Source organism: Mytilus trossulus, chromosome 12 (assembly GCF_036588685.1).
Source record: "Mytilus trossulus isolate FHL-02 chromosome 12, PNRI_Mtr1.1.1.hap1, whole genome shotgun sequence".
NCBI lineage: Eukaryota > Metazoa > Mollusca > Bivalvia > Mytilida > Mytilidae > Mytilus > Mytilus trossulus.
In genome coordinates, this window is record NC_086384.1 from 2792545 (window position 1) to 2818605 (window position 26061).

Sequence of the window (26061 nt, forward strand, 5' to 3'; positions counted from 1 at the left end):
GATTGTAATTGTTCACATTTTAATTGTTTTATAATGTGTTGAAGCAGATCTACATATAAATCTCTATTCATTATGCATTAATTATACTAAAACTTGTATATGGTCATTTAATTTTACATGTTACTTTGTTTCAATACGACCTAGTTGTTAGTTAATTTTCTAATAATATCTTTGTTTAAAAAGTAAAGTATTTCATTTTGTTTTTTTTTTGTATTTTGCAATGAAAAGACATTCAAATGTAGATATGCGTATACAGCTAGGACGTGAAGTTTGGTCAAAAAGCATGTATTTGTTGGAGGAGAATATCATATAATTGACGAACGACTTCACACTATAGTTCACTTGTCTTTTTTTAGCTGTCTTATTTGTAATGTTATTTTTCATTTCTTTTTAATCAAAAACATAGTTCAGTAAAAATTGCTTTGACTTAATAATTGACCCATACATTGTGTGTGCTTCTTTTTAAATATGCAAACAAACCGATATGTCAAGGTCTTAAAACAGATTATAGTGATAATAAAAACATAACCTAAAAAAACTAATTTAAATATTACAAGGAAACAGGTAAGCAGGAAAAAATGTATGGTGTACCCCAAAATATTTCCGCGTACGTAGGGACGCTACCGAAAACATTTTATATCAATAATCAGGACAGTTTGTGTATAAAGATCATACACGTTTACAGGTAAGCACAACATGTTTTAACTTGATTTAGTTATACATTTTATTTGTTTTTATTTATCATAGCATTCGCTTTGCGCATCTGTCAATGGGATTTAATTAAGTAATGAAACATATATAGCATTGTTTTATGTGTAAGAACAGTAACCTTATGTCATTATCAACACAAGAAATTTATAAGTTTCCGGCTTTACGGCTTTTAAACAACTTTTCAAAGCGGGACATTAATTTCTAGCTTATGTCAATCCTTCGTTTAAGTTCCTATCTTTTGACTACTGTAAATTCAGAAATTATTGCGTGCATTTATTATTGCGATTTTGTCATTTGAAACTTAAATGCGATTTTACTTTGTACAATTTTGAGGACAATCCTGTTAAATTCATAAAAAATATTTCAAAATGCGAGTTTAAATTATTGCGTTTGCAACTCAGTCGCATTTTTCGCAATAATAAAAAACTCACAATAATTTCTGATTTACAGTATTCTTATGTCTCTTTGTAATGTTTTCTAATAAAATCAGATTTTAACCTATAATTGTTTACTATTTTAAACATTGTGATTTGGATGGAAAGCTAGCTCATTGGCACTTAAACCCTACTTCCTATTTATTTGTATAATGTTAATGAGGGGTAGGCATAAATACATTTGTGTTAGTTTTTTTCCGACTAGAGAAAAACAATAGAATAAAGTTGTTTATCACATATTTGTTATGAATATCGTAGGTTTTGCATATGCAATAACCTCCAAATTGCCCGGGGCAAAAAAGACATATCCATATTGTGCCCTGTTCCTAATGACGTGACGTCATTGCATCCTCAACAACACGTTTGTGATTATTTGCATAAGATTTTACCTTTTATGTATCATAAAATTGTTATAATTTACGTTTTTTCTCTTTTCTGCAGAACTTAAATATGTGATAAAAAGATTATAACATGTCTTTTCCATATTGGCCCGGGTATCATCCCTCGACCCATATCGGCCCTCGGCTAAAGCCTCGATGCCGATATGGGAGTCTCGGGATGATACCAGGGCCAATATGGAAAAAGGCATGTTATAATCTATACGTATTTGCTGGTTAAGATACGCTCCATTTAGGATAAAGAGGGTAGCATGATTGTCTCGGTGTCGTATTAATATATCTGGATAAGGTGACATGTATTCCTGGGTATATGTCTATTGTTGGCTTGAATGTACATAATACTTCTTCCTCTCCCTCCTTCTGTTCATTAGGCGTCACTGCAGCTTTTATTTTCATTTATTAATCGGATTAAAAAGTGTTGAGCTTTTAAAAAAATAGGTCAGTTTTAAAAAGCGTAGAATATCTATATTAAATCTATAACTAAAAAGGTGGAAATGATCTCAGGTTCTTTGAAAGGTTACGCAGACCCTGTTCCACTCGTGTTGCTCGTGTAACATCTGTATAAGTAAAAACTTATCAGTGTACATTTCAAATGTAATTCTAATGCAACTACGTTTGTAACGTTTATTTTGATTGGATAACGTCACTTTCTTACATGACATCAGTTGACAATTGATGCTATGGGACGTACGCACAAGCGCAGACGGCATATGACAGATTTTAAATACATGTTTTAACGTTGTTTTCTGTCAGTTTCATTAGAATGGAGATAACTATATTATTTTAAGCTCAGACGGCATCAATTTGGGATTTGATGGTTGCAAATACCCGTTAACTGTCTCCGCTAACGCGTCGCCAGTAAACTTAATTTGCGACCATCAACTCCCCAATTGATGCCGTCGGAGCTTAAAATACAATACAGTTATCTCCTAAATGTAATGTGCTGAATGCATCTGTATGCTTCTGTAAGCATTGATAAAACCAGAATTCGAAATTGAAATGAACATGATGAAATAAACAATAATATATTTTCTTTTGTAGTAACATAATTCAGTCTATACAGCATGATTCGGTGTATAATTTTAGTTGCCAGTATTTACCATGTGAGTATTTACAAACACGTTAGCAAGAATTATGGTTTACATTTAGTTTATATCTAATTCCAAATGAAGGACACCAAAGTGGTGAAATCGAAGAAAGATAGACAGTTGTATGGTCCCAGCAAATTCAAATTTCGAGAATAACTGATGCGATATGAAGCCATTATTAACGAACAAAGCCGACATTGTATCTTGGTCAACTGAATGACCTACGTAAAGCATTTTAAAAAAACCACTCTAAAGAAGTAATTTGTTTTACCATTTAGATATTATAAAAAAGAAGATATGGTATGCTTGCAAATGAAACAACTGTCCACAAGAGACCAAAATGACATAGACATTAACAACTATAGGTCACCGTACGGCTTCTAACAAACGCCCATTCCGCCTAGTCAGCTATAAAAGGCCCCGATAAGACAATGTAAAACAAGAGCCGTTTATTCAATATCCTCTGTTATGCATCTATACTGTTCCAAGAAAATCACGATAGTTACCAAGAATGTCGTGATAGTTGGCCCTGTGTAATCGCAATGAATAAGATATCATTATTCGAAGTGCAAACTTCCGCGTAGGAAATTTCTTAATTGAATTAGAAAAGGCAGAGTGGATATCTTCCCATCCCCGCAACTGGCGTTATATTTAACTTTCAACAACTTGTTAACGTAACTCAAGATATGAATCAGACCTTTATGTAATCTAAGTATTCTCAATATTGAAGTTCAATTAGTTCGCTTTTAGTCAACACATGATCCGTATAACAAAACATAAATCACATTTAATACTTCTAGATTTGATAACTTTTCTGTCGATGATTAAATGCAGAGATAAAGCAAACTTTATATCGTATAAATACCTGAATTGCCGTGCATACGAATAATCTAATTTTCGGTTTCTATTTCCTCATTTTGACATTTGGGATCAACAGTACTGTTTTGTATTCATTCAATGATATCTAAACTTAATATTTACATATTGTAATGCAAAGTAGTAAATCAAATTTAATTTCATTGGTTATCACGTTAAAAACATAGTTTATAACCCACAAAATATATTGCACCTACATTTGTACATTGTAGTCCACGTAGACTAAACATCTATAATCATATATAAGGGTGTGAGTGGGTGTTTACAAAAAATGGTAAAATGGGTAAAAATATAAAGAAAAGAGAAAAATGAATCAAAATATAAAAATAGAGATCAATAGGGAAAAGTATATAAATGGAGAAAAATGGCTTACATAATAAGAGAATATATAGTTTAGGTTTACATAATAAGAAAATATATAGTTTAGGTTTAACATCCAGACCCTCATATTTACTTCACCCTGTTGGTCCAATGCCGATCATGATTAATGATTTTCAAACACGAACGTCAAGATATAAGACATACAACTCTAGTTTTGACAGTGACGAAATTCACCAGCACTGAAATGGAAAACATCCAGCGATAGAGGTACCGGTGTTAACGCCAGTGCGAATGATTTAAATTCAATAGCACTAGATATATGAAGTTGTAATTAAAGAAGTATATACACAGCGCTAACGTTGTCAGATCAAGCTCTGCCATAGTTAAGTCCGATTCCGACATAACACATTTTAAAGGATTGCTTTTTTTTAATTCGAAGCATTGGTATTATATAACTTGTGTTTTTAGGTTTCCCTCGACGATAATTTTCATGACGTTCCCGGCTTATATTTTGTTGGGTTTACCGCTTAGTATTTTGTCCTGTACTTTACTATTTAAGAATTGAATGTTTTTTTTGTAAATTTATTGGGGTGTAAAAGCGTTGACCGAAGTACATTTTGTATGATGCGCGGAATCGCTTCATTCTAAAAATATACACAGGGTCAACGCTTTTACAACCCTATAAAGTTACAAAAAGAAGCATTCAATACTTATACATGGTATAATTACAATTTTTAGCTAGGATCATTAAAACACAATTTTACTCAAGTTTTTGTTTAATTCACCTGTGCACTTTATTGTGGGACCTCGTGTCATCATGAATGATAAGTTATATTAGAGATTTCCAATAAAATGACTTTACTCGACATAACCGACCTAACTCAACGTATTTCGTCCTACTGCATTGAAGCATGACGGAGGGGAGCATACACTGCATACATGTTTTGTTCTTTGAACACGCATTGTTGCTGGAATATGCCTTCAGTAAAAATCAACCGCAACTATTTTTTTTATTCTTTCAATATTTTGGTATTAAACTTTGAATGATTTTATTAACATAAATACTATAATGGAACAAGTACATTACCAACTTGTAATCAAACACACCCATCATTTCTTGTCATTTCACTTGACCCATATCGTAGTTCTTCTCACATTATGAATTTTAAAAACTACCAAGACGACATTTAGCATACACATATTAAAATAACGAATGCCGAAGCGAGAAGGTTGCCTTTTTGTTGTTTTAAACAGATTTAACGTTTAAAGTAAATTCCAACACACCCGAATGTAAAAGGTGTACTCGACTTGTAAAACAAAATAATAATTTTCTATAATTTAATTGAAGATAATTTGATGTGGGCAGAAATTCATATCAATGATATATTTTTCAAAAGTACTTTTTTGTCTTTAACTATACCAAATTATGGGGCGAGGTTTTCGTTTAAGTATACCTAAACTTGCATCCGAGGATACAGGGGTAGAGGGCGTACTCCCCCTTTTCCATCGATAAATAAGAAATTAAATATTATAAAACATTAAAAATCGAAAAGAAGAATCTATCTGATAACGACACACAAAATCAATACAAATATCAAATAATAAGTTCATTAAATTTTGCAATTATATCTGAAAATCAAAGTCATTGTCAAAACCATGAAAGACAACTCCAATGAATCGTATGATAGGTAAAGATACGTATATATACGTGGTCTAATGACAGTGAAGTTTAGGCGGGAATCTCAAGAATCACGTGATATATAAAAATCATGATTTCTTTCGTTTTTCATCGTCTTAGAAATATTTGATATTGATTAAATTTATTATGAATGGGTTTCCTAGTTTATAAAGACTTAGTTAAAACTTGAGTAACGCATTTTACAAAATTAATTGGTTAGCAATAACCGGTCCCGTTACGTGCGTACGTCGAGTTAGGTACGTATGTCATTTTATTGGAAATCTCTAATGAGTGATGCCAGTGCTTACGGAATAACATGTGATGTGAAGTTAGCCAATCAGAATAACGTATTATAATGAAACATGCATTTAATTTATTTTTTAGATAATACAATACATAATCAAAAGATGCTTTGCTATTGTCAAATATCAAATAACATCATAAATATCACCGAAAACCGTTGTCTTGATAATCTCACAAAGGTGTTTGTTACGGGGGGTACTTTATAGTAAAATTCACTTTTGACGCTTTCATTCCTTTTCTATCAAAACTAATATTTATGTTCTTCTTCTTCAAGGTTTCAATGACTTATATATATTATAAACAGCTCAACAGACATTGCCTCCCTTATTATGATTGTGAACCAGGTAAGTACATGTGTTAAACTCAATAAAAGAGAACTTTATTTAGAAATTGCATATACTTGGTTGATTGATGATTAGTTATTCAATGCCCAGTAGCAAATATTGCATGCGTGCTCAGGACGATACATATATCATTTCAATTACGTATCATATATTTCAAACCTACAATAATCGTTCAAAGAATTAACATGATTAAATGAGTTTGATTATTTATATATTGTATATTTTTTCATTATTGAAATTATCTTGTATAACAAAAAGAGCAAAATTCATTTGAAAAGCTAGAGTGTAATATATCATATAGCGTGTGGATTAATTAATTCACAGTTTTTTTTCGATTGAAAGTCATGTTGAAAATAAATCTTAAATCTGAAGTTGTTACAATTGCCTTCTGTACGAGAGTACCTTTATGTACCCGAGGATGTTGTTGGGTTTGTCTGTTCCCACGATTGAGATTTTTATTCAGTCTTTTTTAAAACGCAATGGAGTTGTCGAATTTATCTATTTACTCGATGGCTCTTTAATAAGAATTATTCTTAAAGTATTTCCAGGTCTAATATTATAACTGTGTTAAATTTCAGTTACTTTAATATATATGCTTTATTTTGTTTACAGGCAATGAAATCCAGCCATGTACTAAAAACTTTACCCGTGATCTATGTGCTTCTTGTATGGATAGCATGGAACAGCCAGATTTGATATCGTCTTCGTTTGATGGAGATGCGAGTACTACTGCATGCTTCACACCGAAGAAAGAATGTCTGGCAAACGGTAAAATTGAAATAAGTTGATTCATTGTATAAGATAATAAAATTAACCAGACAACTAAGAACATGTGGTATGATTACTAATGAGACAATGAGATAGCGAAGACAACAGAATAAGGATATATGAATAAGAAGATGTGGTATGACTATTAGTAATGAGAGAACTATATTGGACGAGAATGTATTGAAAAGTAAGCAGATGAGGTATACATATCACACGAGACAACTATACACCAAAGACTAAAGGTCGAGGATGTTTATAATAATATGAAGATGTGACAATATTTTCATCGATCTAACCATATATAATAATATAGACTTCATGGAATAGGTTCCCACTGCTTGGAGGAACCCGTACAGACATCTATAAAAGGCCCGACATCAAAAACAATTGAACCGAAAAAGTTAATGGTCTGATTTATGTACGAAACAACATGCGAAATAAAAATATGGGAGACATCAACCAATGACAATGACTGGAAAAAAATATTAGATTTTTTTTTTTTTATTCAGATATTACATACAGTCGTCATACCTCGAAAGCTTTGTGTGATGGATTAGACGGTTGCAAATGCAATACAGCAAACTGTTTTCATGGAGATGCCTGCTTATGTGATGAAAAAGTCGAAGGCTGTCCACCTAACACAACACTAAATCGATCGGGAGGTATGTTACAAATTAAATATATAAACATAATAGCTAGTCATGCGATGTATGTGCTCATTGTTGAAGTCCGTAGAGTAATCTGTAGTTGTTGATTTATGTTTCATTTTGGTCTCTTGTGATATTTTGTTTTCATTGTTATTTTTTTCATCTTAGAAGCAATCAAAAAATTTATCATTATTACCTTACAAGGGTTTAAATATGTAGCATTCATTTTTTTACTTGAATTTTACCATAGTATAATGATTATTAGTATCCTTTTCTCCTTAGCATGTATTCCATGTCCAGATGGTACTTACAAGAATGGAAGTGGATGTGGTCCTTGTCGACATTTCCAAAAGACATATCAAGAACCATTTGTACCGTACAATATACCAAGGTTAGTGGTTGAGACATATGGAATCAATATTGTCGTAATTTTTTATTCTTGTCATGGATTATACACAGACTGATTAAAGATGACATGCTTATATGTAATGTGCTTGTTTTCCCACTATATTCATGTATATTATCATCATAAATAATTAGAAACTTGGTACCAGACTAACATGTATAACTTGGAATATCAGATGAGCGTTTCTGCTAAATAAACAATATCATATATGTATGTTGTCGGAAAATATAAAATTTATTTGTATGAGCTTTAAAAACCGGATGAAAAGCGAGGCTTCGCCGAGCTTTTCTCCTGTTTTGTAGCGAGTACAAATAAATCATATTTTTTCCGACAATTTTCGTTTATTGTGTTTATCCTGAAATTACTCCAACACTTGAAACTTTAGTTTTAATCTTAACCATATCTATAAATTCTCAAAGAAATCGACTTATAAAATTGAGAAAGGAAATGGGGAATGTGTCAAAGCGACAACAACTCGACCATAGAGTAGACAACAGCCGAAGGCCACCAATGGGTCGTCGATGAAGCGAAAAACTACCGCACCTGGAGGCGTCCTTCAGCTGGCCCTTATAAAAAATATGTATACTAGAACAGTGATAAGGGACGTCAAACTAAACTCCGAATTATACACAAGAAACTAAAATTAATAATCAAATAAAGACTAACAACGGCCAGAGGCTCCTGACTTGGGACAGGCGCATAATAAAACAGGTTTAAACAGGTTAAACATGTTTATGAGATCTCAACCCTCAACCCTCACCCTATACCTCTAGCCATGTAGAAAAGTAAACGCATAACAATAAGCACATTAAAATTCAGTTCAAGTGAAGTCCAAGTCCGATGTCAAAAGATGTAACATTTGTTTAACAGTTTAAGTTGAAACGGGGACCGCGAAGAGGACCCCAAAGTGAACTGGTTAGTTTACATAAATCTTCATATGACCGCTTGCTCAACATGGATGTGGGGTAACAGGAGACTTTATTTGTAAAATAACAAATAAAACAAAAATAATATGTCTTTACCTGTTACTTGTACAATAGTTTGCTTATTGCAGGATAAATATATTCATATATATAATCATCATAAATAATTAAAAAAAATAATACATATTTAGGATGCTTTTTCTTCGAATGACTACACATGTAACAGTATGTGATATACTGCAACGAAAATGGGTTTTCATGTGTAAACGTATTCTCCTTCATAATCTGTCTCATGACATTATACCCTGCTAGCTCAGCCATTTACGTTACTAGTAGAGAGGGTTCGGCCTGTGCTTTCGCTCCAGGACTTCTGACAGCAAACTGACAATACAACGAAACAGTAAATTCAATAATGACAGGAATAAGAAACCTAGAAATGACCAGTGATGACGATTTGCCAAGCAATGTATTTGCTCATAGAACAAATGACAAAAATTCATAAAACATTTTCATATTTAATAGACAAAGACAACATAAATACATAAATCATATCGCGGTATCTCCAGGGCAAAAATATCAATTTAGAATTTCAATACACTTTCGAACTTCCCCTTTTTGGACAAACAATGCGGTGAAAAATACCCATACAAGTTAATCATTTCAAAGAAGCGTTTGGCCTTAGTGCTATCTAATTGAATAAAATAAAATGATACTAGAATTTGAGGTGTCCGTTTACTTAAAATATTGAGATCTGTACACTATTCGTTTTAACTAAATTATAATCCAATCAATCAAGTTGTGACGTCAACCTTCCGAGACAAAATAATTATACCCACTGGTTCCCACCGACTTTGTTAGACTAGATCATGAATCTCATTATTCTATGACTAGGGAACAAAAATCGATCCAGTAAAAAAAAAACATCGCATTTCCCGTTTAGTTTTCAATCCAACCAGAGCAATGTCTGAAAAACATTTTTCAGTAAAATTGACCAGTTCAAGATCCAAAACCAAAACATGCGATAATACAAAATTCTATTTCAGAGTAATTAGGCACGAACAATCCCGTAGATTGACGACCGTTACTCCAAAATATCCCTCGGATTAACCCTCTGTCTAAATATCGCTATCAAAATGAACTCCATCTCTTTATAAACCCGAAATCATAAAATATCAAGCTAGTGTACAATTCCCTCTATTTGTTCTGGAACGGAAACGTAAATTTAACATTTTAGAACTGTTTGACTACGAGCCCGAAAAGAAATATATCAAATGTAAAGAAATAAATATTTCAGTCAAACATCGAAATACGAGATACCATGAAATTTAAAGTACAACTTACCAGTACGAAAGTTTTCCCCAATCTAAAGAAATACTGCCCTGACGAGGTTTAAATATCCAAGTCTGGACATTGAGTTCAAGCACGAGATAAACGATCCCCGCGAAAAAGTGACCGGACAAGTATAGTTATATATGGTATCTATAAATAGAAAAAGGGGAATTTACGATGACCCACAAACGTTACAATACCCCCTACCCAGAAAAACAAATCGTCCGCGATTTGACAACAAAGTAAAACAATTGAAAGGACAAGAAAAAAAGGGGGGACTCTAGTAAAGAGAGGGGTCCCTACGTGGGCGCCAATGCAACGAAAATGGGTTTTCATGTGTAAACGTATTCTCCTTCATAATCTGTCTCATGACATTATACCCTGCTAGCTCAGCCATTTACGTTACTAGTAGAGAGGGTTCGGCCTGTGCTTTCGCTCCAGGACTTCTGACAGCAAACTGACAATACAACGAAACAGTAAATTCAATAATGACAGGAATAAGAAACCTAGAAATGACCAGTGATGACGATTTGCCAAGCAATGTATTTGCTCATAGAACAAATGACAAAAATTCATAAAACATTTTCATATTTAATAGACAAAGACAACATAAATACATAAATCATATCGCGGTATCTCCAGGGCAAAAATATCAATTTAGAATTTCAATACACTTTCGAACTTCCCCTTTTTGGACAAACAATGCGGTGAAAAATACCCATACAAGTTAATCATTTCAAAGAAGCGTTTGGCCTTAGTGCTATCTAATTGAATAAAATAAAATGATACTAGAATTTGAGGTGTCCGTTTACTTAAAATATTGAGATCTGTACACTATTCGTTTTAACTAAATTATAATCCAATCAATCAAGTTGTGACGTCAACCTTCCGAGACAAAATAATTATACCCACTGGTTCCCACCGACTTTGTTAGACTAGATCATGAATCTCATTATTCTATGACTAGGGAACAAAAATCGATCCAGTAAAAAAAAAACATCGCATTTCCCGTTTAGTTTTCAATCCAACCAGAGCAATGTCTGAAAAACATTTTTCAGTAAAATTGACCAGTTCAAGATCCAAAACCAAAACATGCGATAATACAAAATTCTATTTCAGAGTAATTAGGCACGAACAATCCCGTAGATTGACGACCGTTACTCCAAAATATCCCTCGGATTAACCCTCTGTCTAAATATCGCTATCAAAATGAACTCCATCTCTTTATAAACCCGAAATCATAAAATATCAAGCTAGTGTACAATTCCCTCTATTTGTTCTGGAACGGAAACGTAAATTTAACATTTTAGAACTGTTTGACTACGAGCCCGAAAAGAAATATATCAAATGTAAAGAAATAAATATTTCAGTCAAACATCGAAATACGAGATACCATGAAATTTAAAGTACAACTTACCAGTACGAAAGTTTTCCCCAATCTAAAGAAATACTGCCCTGACGAGGTTTAAATATCCAAGTCTGGACATTGAGTTCAAGCACGAGATAAACGATCCCCGCGAAAAAGTGACCGGACAAGTATAGTTATATATGGTATCTATAAATAGAAAAAGGGGAATTTACGATGACCCACAAACGTTACAATACGTGATCTACAGTAATGACCATGGTAACATACTGCCTACTATCAGGTCAAACAATCAATGTTAACTTATAACCTTTGCCTTTGATGTATAACCATTCATGTTTCCTGCTCTTTGTACTCCATCACTCTGTCTCATTTCTTTCAGCGATACCATCGAGAAGGACGCGTCTAAGAGCATTCATTTATTTACTGAAATCATGTCTTCATCAACATTTTTACGTATGTACAATTCATTCATTCTTCACATCATCTTAATATTATATCATATGTGATACTAATCCTTAATACTTACTTGTGTGTCCATGAATTGAATTTAACTATTTACAGAGTAATTTGTTGAAGACTATAAAGTCAATAATATACTGAAAAAAATCTGGAAGAAAAAATAAATAACAGTCGGCAAGGCACTACATGAAAAAATACTTATAAAACACGACCCCCCTTTTTAGCTCACCTGACCCTAAGGGCCAAGTGAGCTTTTCCCATCACTTGGCGTCCGGTGTCCGTCGGCGTCCGTCGGCGTCCGTCGTCGTCCTGCGTTAACTTTTACAAAAATCTTCTCCTCTGAAACTACTGGGCCAAATTTAACTAAACTTAGCCATAATCATCATTGGGGTATCTAGTTTAAAAAATGTGTCCGGTGTCATGGCCAACCAACAAAGATGGCCGCCACGACTAAAAATAGAACATAGGGGTAAAATGCAGTTTTTGGCTTATAACTCAAAAACAAAAGCATTTAGAGCAGATCTGACATGAGGTAAAATTGTTTATCAGGTCAAGATATATCTGCCCTGAAATTTTCAGATGAATCAGACATTTCGTTGTTAGGTTGCTGCCCCTGAATTGGTAATTTTAAGGAAATTTTGCTGTTTTTGGTTATTATTTTGAATTTTATTATAGATAGAGATAAACTGTAAGCAGCAATAATGTTCAGCAAAGTAAGATCTACAAATAAGTCAACATGACCAAAATGGTCAGATGATCCCTTTAGGAGTTATTGCCCTTTATAGTCAATTTTTAACCATTTTTCGAAAATCTTAGTAATCTTTTAGAAAAATCTTCTCCTCTGAAACTACTGGGCCAAATTAAACCAAACTTGGCCATAGTCATCATAAGGGTATCTAGTTTACAAAATGTGTCCGGTAACTTGGCCAACAAACCAAGATGGCCGCCATGGCTAAAAATATAACATGCAGTTTTTGGCTTATAACTCAAAAACCAAAGCATTAAGAGCAAATCTTACAAGAGGTAAAATTGTTAATCAGGTCAAGATCTATCTGCCCTGGAATTTTCAGATGAATCAGATAACCAGTTGTTAGGTTGCTGCCCCTGAATTGGTAATTTTAAGGAAATTTTGCTGTTTTTGTTATTATCTTGAATATTATTATAGATATAGAAAAACTTTACATAGCAATAATGTACAGCAAAGTAAGACCCTAAAAATAAGTCAACATGACCAAAATGGTCAATTGACCACCTAAGGAGTTATTGCCCTTCATAGTCAATTTTTAGCAATTTTCATAAAATTTGTAGATTTTCACTAATATTTCCCACAGTTATAGATAGAGATAATTGTTAGCAGCAAGAATAAAGTTAGATCTACAAACACATCAACATCACCAAAACACAATTTTGTCATGAATCTATCTGTGTCCATTGTTTAATATTCACATAGACCAAGGTGAGCGACACAGGCTCTTAAGAGCTTCTAGTGTCCTTAACTATCAAATTCATGACTTTTGCTGAATAAAAATATCACATAAATTGCTTTAATAACTTATTCACCCCGAGCATAGCAGTTGAAACGAATATCGGTTTGCAGACAGTGTAAAACAAATATGACTATCAAATTAAAAGGCAGTACGTAGATGTGATTTCTAGGTTATTCTATATACAGATTTGTAGGTGTATGTGTACATCAAGCGCTTCCTTCATTCAATAGAATTGTTGAACAACATTTGACCCAAGGTATACATTGTGTAGGTGCAGTTTTTCAAACTCTACTTTATGTAATGTTTCAGCAACGGAACAAATCTTTTAGACGTGTATTTATACTATTTTATCTTACTCTTAAACGTTGTTCTAGACCGAAAAACATACGCTCCAACTTATTAAAGGACTCTGATCTATTCATCCTTCAGAAACATTACTTAATTTAGAAAAAAATGCCAGATCATTACTGAACTTTATCATATATTCATTGAATTTATTTTCTATATTTTGTTATTGACTTTAATCAAATATGATACTTCTTCACAGCTCTGCAAGTAAATCCACAAACGTCAAAAGAAAAAGACAATCTATTGATAATTTTGTAAGTATATTGTTTAGTTTGTTTTAGATTTATGAGTTTGACTGTCCCTTCGATATCTTTCATCCCTCTTTTACCTAACAAGAAAACGTTTAAGGAATGACTGTAATATTTTCTGTCTGTGAAGAAATAACATCACAAATGTGGTGCACACAGTACGCGGGTTATTTTAAAGAGTGCACCATAATTTTTCTATCATATTCGAACTGACAGAAAAAAAATACTACCGTCATTCCTTCTGATTTCATTCTTAAATTCAATTTTGAATGGGATTCAACTATGAAAAAACGTTGATGACACCACGGTCACATGACACAATTATGTAATTGAGCTGATAAAAAAACCATCAGCCAATCGGAAGACGCGTTCTATCCAAAATTAATAATTTATGAAAGTGAAATTATTCTACATATCATTTTTTTAACAGTGTTTCTTTAAGTAGACCACCAAATGCATCTTGTTCTAAAGAATTAAAATTCTGTAAATATATACAATGACATTTCCCATTGTTTACTATTAGCAATATGTCATATGGTATATAATACTTGTATTATTTAACCTAAATGTGTGATGTTAATACGACCCTTTGTTACTAACTTTAATGTACAATGACTTGTTCAAAATTGCTGTCGATACATGCAATATATGTATTTTTTCTTTACGCAACAGTGTCAATACGTACCGATTATCAGGTTATCTGCATGTCGATATCGTAAAATATCAGCTGCCAGACATAATATGAAGCTTTTTGTCGAGTGAGCGTAGCGAACGAGATCAAATAGCCTTCATATAATGTCAAGCAGCTGATATTTTACAATATCAATATGCAGATAATCTGATTTGCGTGTTTCAGAAGTGTTTTCTTTGTTTCACCAGCACACAAAAGATGACTTGATAAGTTCGGGTCAAAGTTATTAACGTCGGTTCAAACATTATGACGTGGCTGATATGTCCGGGTCAAAGTTATTAAGGCCGTATACGGAATACTATTTGGAGCTGAACAGAGTGATATAGACAGTGGGACGACGTGTGTGTTTTACCATCTCTCGTGTACTCATCCTGCTGTGACTAGACATGTCTTGTATCCAACTCAACAAAAACTACTAAGGAATGGAAAGATCTTTATATATCATATTGGCAATTATTATCTCTTACAAAGCATGTTTTGAGCATACATGTACCAATACCTTATTAGAGTTATTCATTTAGCCCCTTATCTGCGCATGTTAACATACAATATCTATCATTATTTCGGATAAAAAATAAAATTCTGATTTTGAAAATGTTTTTGTAGATTTTCATGTACTGGAATACTTTAAAACAAAAATGTAGAAACAAAAAAGAACGAACTGTATGCAATTTCAAAAAAGGAAATTCGCAAAACAAAACAAATATCAGCCAATTTAACCCAGCCTATACTTATTTTACAGCATTGTTATCCTCGTAGCGTTGGTCGTACTATTATCAGTGGTTACCATAGCGATTTGTGTGAAGAGATCGGGATTTGTTTTGGCTGGAATCTGTTGGACACATGGTATGTTTGATAGAATATTACTTTTAAGAATTTTTCCATAAATAATCCATGTGGTATATTTTTACTTCACAAAATTTCAAATTAATTGTACAACTATTATTTCCACACTATGTCTTGCGTTTGATGATTTTTTTTATGTGATACATGATCATACCTTATAATTGGCTATTTCCACAGAACTTGTACTTGGTGTGAACTATTTTAGTCATTGTTCATTCCTTCAGAAAATATAACTGATTTTTTATACTTGTATATATATATATATATATTGTCACTGAACTCAATGAGGACAACGTGAATTGCAGACAGCATGCAGCATTATCAGAACACAATAATAAAACATGAAAGTTCAAAAAAATTACTAAAATATTTATTTCCTCACTCTCTATTAAATAGGAAAAATTATGAAATAGCCAGAGATTGGAACCTTTAATGTTAACCAAAAATATTTGAGACGAAAATAATGAATGAAATACTCTCGTGAAAGTTAATTATAAACGTACATATTCGTAACATTATAATACCTTTACTCTATTTAATGAAGGCAACGTACAACCAGAAAATGATGATGTACGACAAAATAACGTTGAACTTGGAGAGGCTTTGCTTAAGCACAAAAATGAAAATGCAAATATCGAACTGATGAAAGATACGGGAAATAATGTGGCTGATTATCAAACCAAGGAGACCTCTCATCAATGTCCAACGTTCTCGCCAAAACCCGAGGAACCGCGAGAGTCTGTTGATTCGGGATGCCATGAAGAAAATATATCCGATATAGTAGTGAATAACATGTATGCAGACCATAAAAGCTCAACTGATTCAGTATTCTGTAAAGATGATACAGAAATGTATGATTCAAAACAGCAAGGAAAAAACACTAAAGATTCAATGACATCCTCTGTATCATCTTTTGATGATAAAAATAAATCAGAACATGATAGTGGAAGGAACATTCCAAAACTGGACCTTTCTGGAATAAATTACAACACAAAAAACGATTTGAATTTATCTGCAACTTGTAGTCCAGTCACTGTAAACTCCGAACCTCATACTTTACAGCTTTTTCCAGCGAATGTTCAAGGTAGTTGTTCAATATTTTTTAAAGATTTGTTACTTTGGGTGGTTTTATTACATCAACATGTTTGAGTTTTTTTTTATTTAAGTGTTCAGTGTTTTTGATATGTCTTTTGGCATTTTTAATGCAAAAATCGTCAGTTTTTGTTCAGAACTCAAACCATTTCCAACAACATCTTTTCATAATTTTAGACTGACAAATTTTGTGTTATATAGATAGGAAAATGAGATACGATAAAGAATGAGACAAGTTTTTACCAATGACCAATTGGCGAGCGATGATAAGAGAACAATATCCCGTCATAACAATGAGAAAAATACAAACTATATGATCAGCTATACAGGAATCGACATACAAACAATTATACAATTCAAAATATTAATGAACATGTTTCCACTTCTTCTCAACCAATCGATGTCATGTTCAACTACACTTTATGCCTGTTTTCTTGTATTTCAAACTACTATTGAGATATATAAGCACTATATCTACAAATATTTTAACAAAACAATCTATAAAGTCAAATGTAAAAGGTATTTTTATTTGGATAAAATTATCTTAATAAGTAAAAAGTAAAATCACAAAAATACTGAACTCAGAGGAAAATCAATTTGGAAAGTCCATAATCACATGGCAAAATCAAAAAACAAAACGCATCAAAAACGAATGGACAAGAACTGTCATATTCCTGACTTGGTACAGGCATTTTCAAATGTAGAAAATGGTGGATTAAACCTGGTTCTATAGCGCTAACCCTCTCACTTTAATAACAGTTTCATCAAATTCCGCTACATTTACATGATGCGTCAAATAAACAGTCACAATTAATAAAATAGTCAAAATATGGGTACATCAGTCATCATCGTATAACAATTTTAAAAGGAACAATTTAACAGGACACAAAAACATCTACTATCTACGAACACATGGATTGATTTGAGTGTCTGACGTCAGAAAAATTATATACGTCACATAAATTTGTCGTTTAATGTGCATACAAACAATTTTAAAATTTACATAGGCAATGTACGCATACAGGGTTAAAAAATCAAAAGTATGTAAGAATAAATTACAGAAACAGACCGAGAATAAATTACAGAAATAGACCGAAATTCAAACTAGTCTAAAAGTTATACATAGAATTTATAAGAATCCAAAACTTTTAAAAGGAACAATTTAACAGGACACAAAAACATCTACTATCTACGAACACATGGATTAATTTGTGGCAGTTTTCAAGGTAACAAAACATTGATTGCCTTTTGTTTGTTTTCCAGAGCACCAAGGGGATACTAGTGGCTATAACACTCAATCTGAACAAGGTGAGGATAATAGACGTTAATAAAATCAACGGTACCAATTTTGTTGCACCAGATGCGCATTTCGACAATACATGTCTCTTCAGTGATGCTCGTGACCAAAATATTTGAAATCCAAAGCATATATAAAAGATGAAGAGCTATAATCCAAAAGGTCCAGAAAGTAAAGCCAAATTCGTAAAAGGAATCAGAGCTTTGCATGAGGGAGATACATTCCTTAATTTATAATAATTCCTAATATTTTGTAACAGCAAATTTCAATAACACATAAAATCCGTATTTTCATGCCAGTACCGAAGTACTGGCTACTGGGCTGGTGATACCCTCGGGGACTAATAGTCCACCAGCAGAGGCATCGACCCAGTGGTAGTAATAAAATCAACGGTACCAATTGTGTTGCACCAGATGCGCATTTCGACAATACATGTCTCTTCAGTGATGCTCGTGACCAAAATATTTGAAATCCAAAGCATATATAAAAGATGAAGAGCTATAATCCAAAAGGTCCAAAAAGTAAAGCCAAATTCGTAAAAGGAATCAGAGCTTTGCATGAGGGAGATACATTCCTTAATTTATAATAATTCCTAATATTTTGTAACAGCAAATTTCAATAACACATAAAATCCGTATTTTCATGCCAGTACCGAAGTACTGGCTACTGGGCTGGTGATACCCTCGGGGACTAATAGTCCACCAGCAGAGGCATCGACCCAGTGGTAGTAATAAAATCAACGGTACCAATTTTGTTGCACCAGATGCGCATTTCGACAATACATGTCTCTTCAGTGATGCTCGTGACCAAAATATTTGAAATCCAAAGCATATATAAAAGATGAAGAGCTATAATCCAAAAGGTCCAGAAAGTAAAGCCAAATTCGTAAAAGGAATCAGAGCTTTGCATGAGGGAGATACATTCCTTAATTTATAATAATTCCTAATATTTTGTAACAGCAAATTTCAATAACACATAAAATCCGTATTTTCATGCCAGTACCGAAGTACTGGCTACTGGGCTGGTGATACCCTCTGGGACTAATAGTCCACCAGCAGAGGCATCGACCCAGTGGTAGTAATAAAATCAACGGTACCAATTTTGTTGCACCAGATGCGCATTTCGACAATAATAGTCAAGTTGTAATTAACCTGAAGTTAATAGCAAGTGCTCTAATTCAATTAATTACTTGCTGAAATAATGAGATAATGATTATAAATACAACCGCTGTATGCAATATTCAAATAATATTTCACTTCGACGGCTTTGTATCTATAGGGAATGCAGTATATAAGATGTTATTTTTGTTTACAAAAACAACATCTTTGAACAGACTTATTTGAAAGACTATGATATACAACTGTTTACTGCTTATAATTCATACAAAATGAGCATATTCTAAGTTGGACGATTATGAGGGGTCTCGTTTGTTTGATAATAAGCGACATAATGTCCCTCATCTGTCATCAATTCGATATTTTCGATATTTGAATATTATTTTATGTTTTGTAGATATTGTGCCTTCGAGTAGTTCACAATCTGGGGAGTACATGTCTATGAATGTTTCAAGTAAGTATTAAGTAAGTATACCAGATTCCGGTGTGGCCTTAAAATACATTTACTAATATACTGAACGGTTTGTTTCTAGATATCTGATACATGTTGAATAGTGTTTCACTATATGTTTGAGCTTGAGTGTTGATGGATGTTATATAGAGAGTAGCAAATGTATGCTAACAGTTTTTATCCATTCGTTTGATGTGTTTCAGCTATTGAGTTTGCCATTTAATTATGGACCTTCCTTTTTTAGCTCGCCTGGTCCGAAGGGCAAAGTGAGTTTTTCTCATCATTTTGCGTCCGTCGTCCGTCGTCGTCGTCAGTCGTTAACTTTTACAAAAATCGTCTCCTCTGAAACTACTGGGCCAAATTAAACCAAACTTACCCACAATCATCATTAGGGTATGTTTTAAAAAATGTGTCCAGTGGCCCGGTCAACCAACCAAGGTGGCCACCATGGCTACAAATAAAACATAGGGATCAAATATAGATTTTGGCTTATTTCTCTAAAACGAAAGCATATAGAGCAAATCTGACTGTTGAAAAAATTGTTTATCAGGTCAAGATCTATCTGCTTTGAACTCTTCAGATGAATCGGAAAACATGTTTTGGGTTACTGCCCCTAAATTGGTAATTTTAATGAAATTGTGCCGTGTTTGGTTATTTACTTGAATATTTTCATAGATAGAGATAAACTGTAAACAGCAATAATGTTCAGCAAAGTAAGATTTACAAAAAAATCAGAATGACCAATATGGTCAGTTGACACCTGAAGGAGTTATTATTCTTTATAGTAAATTTTTGTCAATCTTCCCTTTTGAAACTACGTAGACAAATTTAACCAAACCAAACTTGTCCACAATCATCATTGGGTTATCTTCTCTAGAAAACGTGTCCGATGACCTTGCCTGCAAACTAAGATGGCCGACATGGTTAAAAAAAGGACATATGGTAAAATGCAGTTTTTGGCAAAAATCTCAGAAACCAAAACATTTAAAGCAAATTTGCTGTTAATAAATTTGTTTGTTAGGTCAAAGTCTATCTGCCCTTCAATTTCAGACAAATCAGGCAACCCGTTGTTAGGTTGCTCCCCCGGAATTGGTAATTTTCAGAAAATTTTGCAGCTTTTGGTTATTATCTTGATTATTATAAAAGATAGATATAAATTGTAAAGAGCAATAATGTGCTGCCAGGTAAGACCTACAAATAAGTCAGTATGATCACAATGGTCAATTAAACCATGAATGAGTTATTGTCCTTTATAGTCAATTTTCATAAATTTTGTAAATTTGTATTCGTTTATGATATGCACATACACCTGCGTTTCCTTCAGTTTTAGTTTGTTACGCCGGTTTTGTTTTTTGTCCATAGATTTATGAGTTTTGAACAGCGGTATACTTCTGTTGCCTTTATTTATGAAGATGAAACAAAATAGTCAAAATAAACATAACAATTAAAACGATGAATGATAATAAATAAAAACTGTTACAATTCATAATCGATTCATGACTTTTTTAACATCGCTATACTACTGCATTTATTTAGAAATATAGGTAATGGGCATACAACTCCGGTAAGAAGATAATAGTAATACATCATTAATTTGTGTATTTATTAAAGGATTAATATGAACAATGGTGATATATGTATGTTATTATTGTATTATTATCGTTCCAGCTCTTTACAGTGGGAGCGACACAAATGAGACAATACCCAGTAATCTTGAGAACTATAATTTTAAAATCAAAGGAAACAATTCAAATAGCATTAGCGGCGAATCAGAAACAGATATGAAACATGCTGGTCCAAAGAGTGTTGACAGTGGGGTTTATAATATATAACATCATGTTGTAGAATAAGACAACTAACACGCTAACATCAGCTGATATTTGTGACAGATTCGTATCAATTTGATAAACCCTTAGGTCAGAGTTTACTGTTTGGTACGGTTGAATATAAGGACATCTGATGCGTGTTTGACAAATTGACAAATCGGGGTTGAAATGCGTTGTGAATTATGAGATTAAATTCTGAAACAAATAATATACATTATATCAATGCGAAAACCTTGATAAAAATACAATTCAGAGTGCGTCAACTACGAAGGACGGAACTTTGGTCACGTTTTCCACCGATGTGTTCATTGCTATCAAAGCTAACAATGCCGTTTATTTTTTTGTGGACATTTGTTCCGTAAAATAAAGCGTCGAGTTCGATTACTTTTTAATCATATTGTTATCATAATAATGAACACTGAATATCGAAATGCATTTTTACATTTTCTGACCCTAAATGATTACAACATTCATCTTATAAAAAACTACTTGCAAGACCCTGTATTTAATGTTAATATATGGGAATATGGTGAGGGAATGTCGAAAGATTTTAATAAAGATGATGTAGAAGAGAGAAAGTGAAGAGAAAGACACATATGAAAATCAATTATTTCGATATTTAACGATGTAATTATATATATATATGTAAATACATTTATAATGACTGAAACTAAAATCATTTGTCATATGTGGTCTTATGTGTTCCATTTATTATTTAAAACATTATCTTATATAGATATAGGAAGATGTGGTGTGAGTGCCAATGAGACAACTCTCCATCCAAATAACAATTTAAAAAAGTAAACCATTATAGGTCAATGTATGGCCTTCAACTCGGAGCCTTGACTCACATCGAACAACAAGCTATAAAGGGCCCCAAAATTACTAGTGTAAAACCATTCAAACGGGAAAACCAACAGTCTAATCTATATTAAAAAAAACGAGAAAAGAGAAACACGTATAGAACTACATAAACAAACGAAAACTACTGTACATCAAATTCCTTAGGACAGGTGTAAACATTTTCAGCGGGATTACAAGTTTTAATGGATCCAAAACTTCTCCTTTGACATATTTATATTTGGCATAGTCCGCTTCTGTAGTGAAGTAGTAGTATGCATATTGCCATTCAATAAAAATGTATTGCGTATACAAAATAACAAACAAACAAAAATTAAAAGAACCTGAATTCGTCTACATATATAAAAAAAAATACAACTACTCACATTACTAAATTAAATAAAATCCATGCAAATATTTTACTTAAAAGTGTATTGATAATGATGATCAAAATCTCATAGTAAAGCTGTTGAGTTTATCTCTATTCTTCTTATTGAACATATACATTGAAATGTATTAACGATTATTTGGAGTATCTATTTCTATTTTATTGTTGATAAACACGAAAACTGAGACGTGTCCTTCTTTTGCTTACATTTATCCTTATGAGAGAAAAAGACGAGAGAGCATGACACAAGAATTGCGTCTTTCATTAGTTTATGAATTTGATTATGGAAACAAGACCGATAGAACGTTATTTAATTCCATGTAAAATGGACAAAGGAAAACAATAAATGTAAATATGTTAGGCTATGTTGAATTGCACAACTAACATCAATGCTTTATCAAGGGAGTCCTTTTACTTGAGTCCATCTCAACAGTCACACATATATTTATTTTACCTCCTATACATTTCTAAGAATATGATTGGTTAAAAGCAACCACGTAGAGACTGTGTATATTCTGTATTAGTGTAGTAAGCACGACTGTCTGAAATATACACAGATAGTTGTTAGGTGACGTTCCCTTATAAAATCAAAACAAGACTGAGAAAAAGTCTAAAAGGGTTAACAAACAAACAAATTGATGATTTAATATTGAAATAAATTCATAAAACACATCTTATACGACATTCCCTGGCTTGTATTTCCTATCATGATTTCATTAAAAAAAAGGACGAAATAGACCAGAGGGACAGTCATAAATGAATAGAAGAATACTGCTTAAAATGGTGAAGTTGAGATAATCCCTTCGTAAATTTTACGGATTCCATCATGAGTTGGTTGACCGTTACGGTTTAATCATTTCACAGATCATATCTGATATCTTCCTAATGTCGTAACTACAATACCCTTCCCTCTTCATAATGTGACCTACTAAATTTGACCACTTACCGTATGTTAAATAACATAAACAACACGACGGGTGTTACATGTGGAGTAGGATCTGCTTACACTTGCGGAGCACCTGCGATCACCCGCAGTTTTTGGTGGGGTTCGTGTTGCTTAGTCTTTAGTTTTCTATGTTGTGTCTTTTTATATTTAGCCATGGCATTGTCAGTTACTTTTAAATCTATGAGTTTGACTATCCCTTTAGTATCATTCCTCTTTCTTTAAAGCTAACACGTTGTTATTGTTGGCATTCGTTTTTGTATGACCTATAGAAGTTAAGTTTCTAAGTGCTAACGATAAGTTATACTTTACGCCAGCAGCAGGTGCTGTCAGAACATTCGTGATATGAATTCATCTTTTTTTTCAGAGAGATTAGTTTCCTGGTTTTTTTTTTAATCGATTGTGATTAACACATATAGCGATAAACTAGTGGAAGTGATATTCCCTGGAAAACTATGCCAGTTATGTATAACATTAATGAAATTGAGAATGGAAATGGGGAATGTGTCAAAGAAACAACAACCCGACCATAGAAAAAACAACAGCAGAAGGTCACCTACAGGTCTTCAATGTAGCGAGAAATTCTCGCACCAAGAGGCGTGCTTCAGCTGGCCCCTAAACAAATATATACTAGTTCAGTGATAATGAACGCCATACTAATTTCCAAATTGTACACAAGAAACTAAAATTAAAATAATACAAGACAAACAACTGCCAGAGGCTCCTGACTTGGGACAGGTTTGTCTTCATGTTTTCTGCTGTTTTTGGCAATGCCATTTTTATTTTGTTTTTACATAATGAGTTTGCATATCTCTTTGGTATCCTTTGCATCCCTTTACTGACAACAACATCTCATTTAATGCTCTTTTGTCGGAAGCTTTTTTTTTAAATCTCCAATGTTTCATTACGGGTGGTCAAATCACCTTGCTATATTCATGGACGTCCGACAGATATTGAATATCATTTAGATTTCATAAGCTTGATTGATTTAACATCAGCTTTTCCTCTTTACGTATATCCATTATTTTTTCAGTTAGCATAATGAATAGTAAGGGTACTTGATCATCTAAAGTATTTATCGTGTTCAGATCATATGATAAGATTCAATTTTGATTAAGCTCCTGTGTCTGTATTTACTTTTGCAAACTATTAATTGTATTTGTTTAACAATTTTTTTTTATATCAAACGTAATATCTTTGATTGTTTCTTCGTATTAGCTTTATTTAAAACTTTTTTTTTATTCTTATAGCCAGTCATGCGTTATACAACAAGTAAACATGTCCATGATATATATTTTGTTTAAGACAACGAAAATTCAAAAGAACAAGATTTTATAATAATCTTAACACAACTTCAACAAAGCGAGGGTTTCAAGTTATGTTTTAAATATGAATTGTCTTGGGATCCTTTTCCAAAATATCAAGGATAGCTTTTTCTTTCATGGACCTCCTTGCATTGCTGAGACATTTTTTGAATTAGTACAACACGAGTCTTTTCAGTTTCTTTTTTTTTATTCAGGTTTTGAAAGTAATGGGTAGATTTTAACACATTTGCCTTGCAAACCGTCATACATTGGTAAACATATCATCAATTGATTCAGCTTTCAATGTGTACTATTCAAAATTGAACATTCATTGTTCATTTGTTAAAGTTTCTAAGTATGACTTAATTCTAGGAACTTGATAAAAGAAGTTTGGTTTTTAAACTAAGTTGCACTAATCTACACGTTATTAAATAACGATAACGAAATCAAGAAAAACTTCATTGCATCGAGGTTATCTGACTTAACATTACACTATTTCGTGCTAACCTTGGATATGAATAAAAGAACGTGCAGGGCGTATGCAAATGAAACAGAAACTCAAATATTAACAATCTTTGGTGAAAAATCGTTTTATTTCCTTTGAACTATTGATATTAAACAAAGTAATATTTTTTAACAGTAATGTACACGAACAAGGACATATCATTCCTCTGTTCAGTTTCTGCACTTAGATATAAGTTAGTCGGATTGACTGAGGACTAAAGGAAATTTCTTTTATATAGCTGATAGGAAGGATTTATAACTATTTTCCCTTTATAAACAATCATACCCTACTGGTTTTTGACAATTTTGATATGCCCTGTCAAATCACGGCCATGACAATCATATTTTATTTCGAATTATTGCAGTCACAGGTTCTAGAGTTCTTAGTACATTATATTTATCAGTAGTATGGAAAATTAATTTAGGTTATTGACAAACATGTGTGATTTCATTGAAGTGTTAAAACGACAGGTAAATTTGGAAAATACATCGGTTAATCTGATTTTTATTTCCTAATAAAGACGCCGGATGATTTAAATGGTATCCATTGTGCGTTCAAAATACCGTACTGTTATTAAAATAAAGTGAATTTAAACGTTACATTTGAATTCTTAGTTTAATAAGTTT

General features: G+C 32.7%; 1 protein-coding gene across 2 annotated transcripts; it reads left to right on the forward strand.

Moving 5' to 3' along the window:
* Window positions 1-597: 597 nt before the first annotated feature.
* Window positions 598-22143, forward strand: LOC134693138 (uncharacterized). Of its 2 annotated transcripts, none has more exons than XM_063553845.1 (13): window positions 598-685; window positions 2585-2646; window positions 6084-6153; window positions 6766-6921; window positions 7431-7583; window positions 7851-7959; window positions 11975-12048; window positions 14089-14143; window positions 15571-15674; window positions 16219-16758; window positions 18030-18074; window positions 19576-19632; window positions 21298-22143. In XM_063553845.1, exons 2-13 carry the CDS (start codon window positions 2608-2610, stop codon window positions 21459-21461), a joined length of 1566 nt encoding a protein of 521 aa, XP_063409915.1. In that variant the 5' UTR covers window positions 598-685; window positions 2585-2607; the 3' UTR covers window positions 21462-22143. The 2 variants fall into 2 exon arrangements, with proteins under 2 accessions (XP_063409915.1, XP_063409916.1); XM_063553846.1 differs by having other exon boundaries at window positions 19576-19643; window positions 21298-21443.
* The last annotated feature ends 3918 nt before the right edge of the window (window positions 22144-26061 follow it).

What these genes read in the sequence shown, in the direction of transcription:
- LOC134693138 (XM_063553845.1), top strand. Translation starts at nt 2,608, where the DNA reads ATGATTCGGTGTATAATTTTAGTTGCCAGTATTTACCAT. An exon ending in TTATTATGATTGTGAACCAG is followed by an intron (nt 6,154 to 6,765) that starts GTAAGTACATGT and finishes TTTTGTTTACAG; the next exon opens with GCAATGAAATCCAGCCATGT. An exon ending in GACAATCTATTGATAATTTT is followed by an intron (nt 14,144 to 15,570) that starts GTAAGTATATTG and finishes CTTATTTTACAG; the next exon opens with CATTGTTATCCTCGTAGCGT.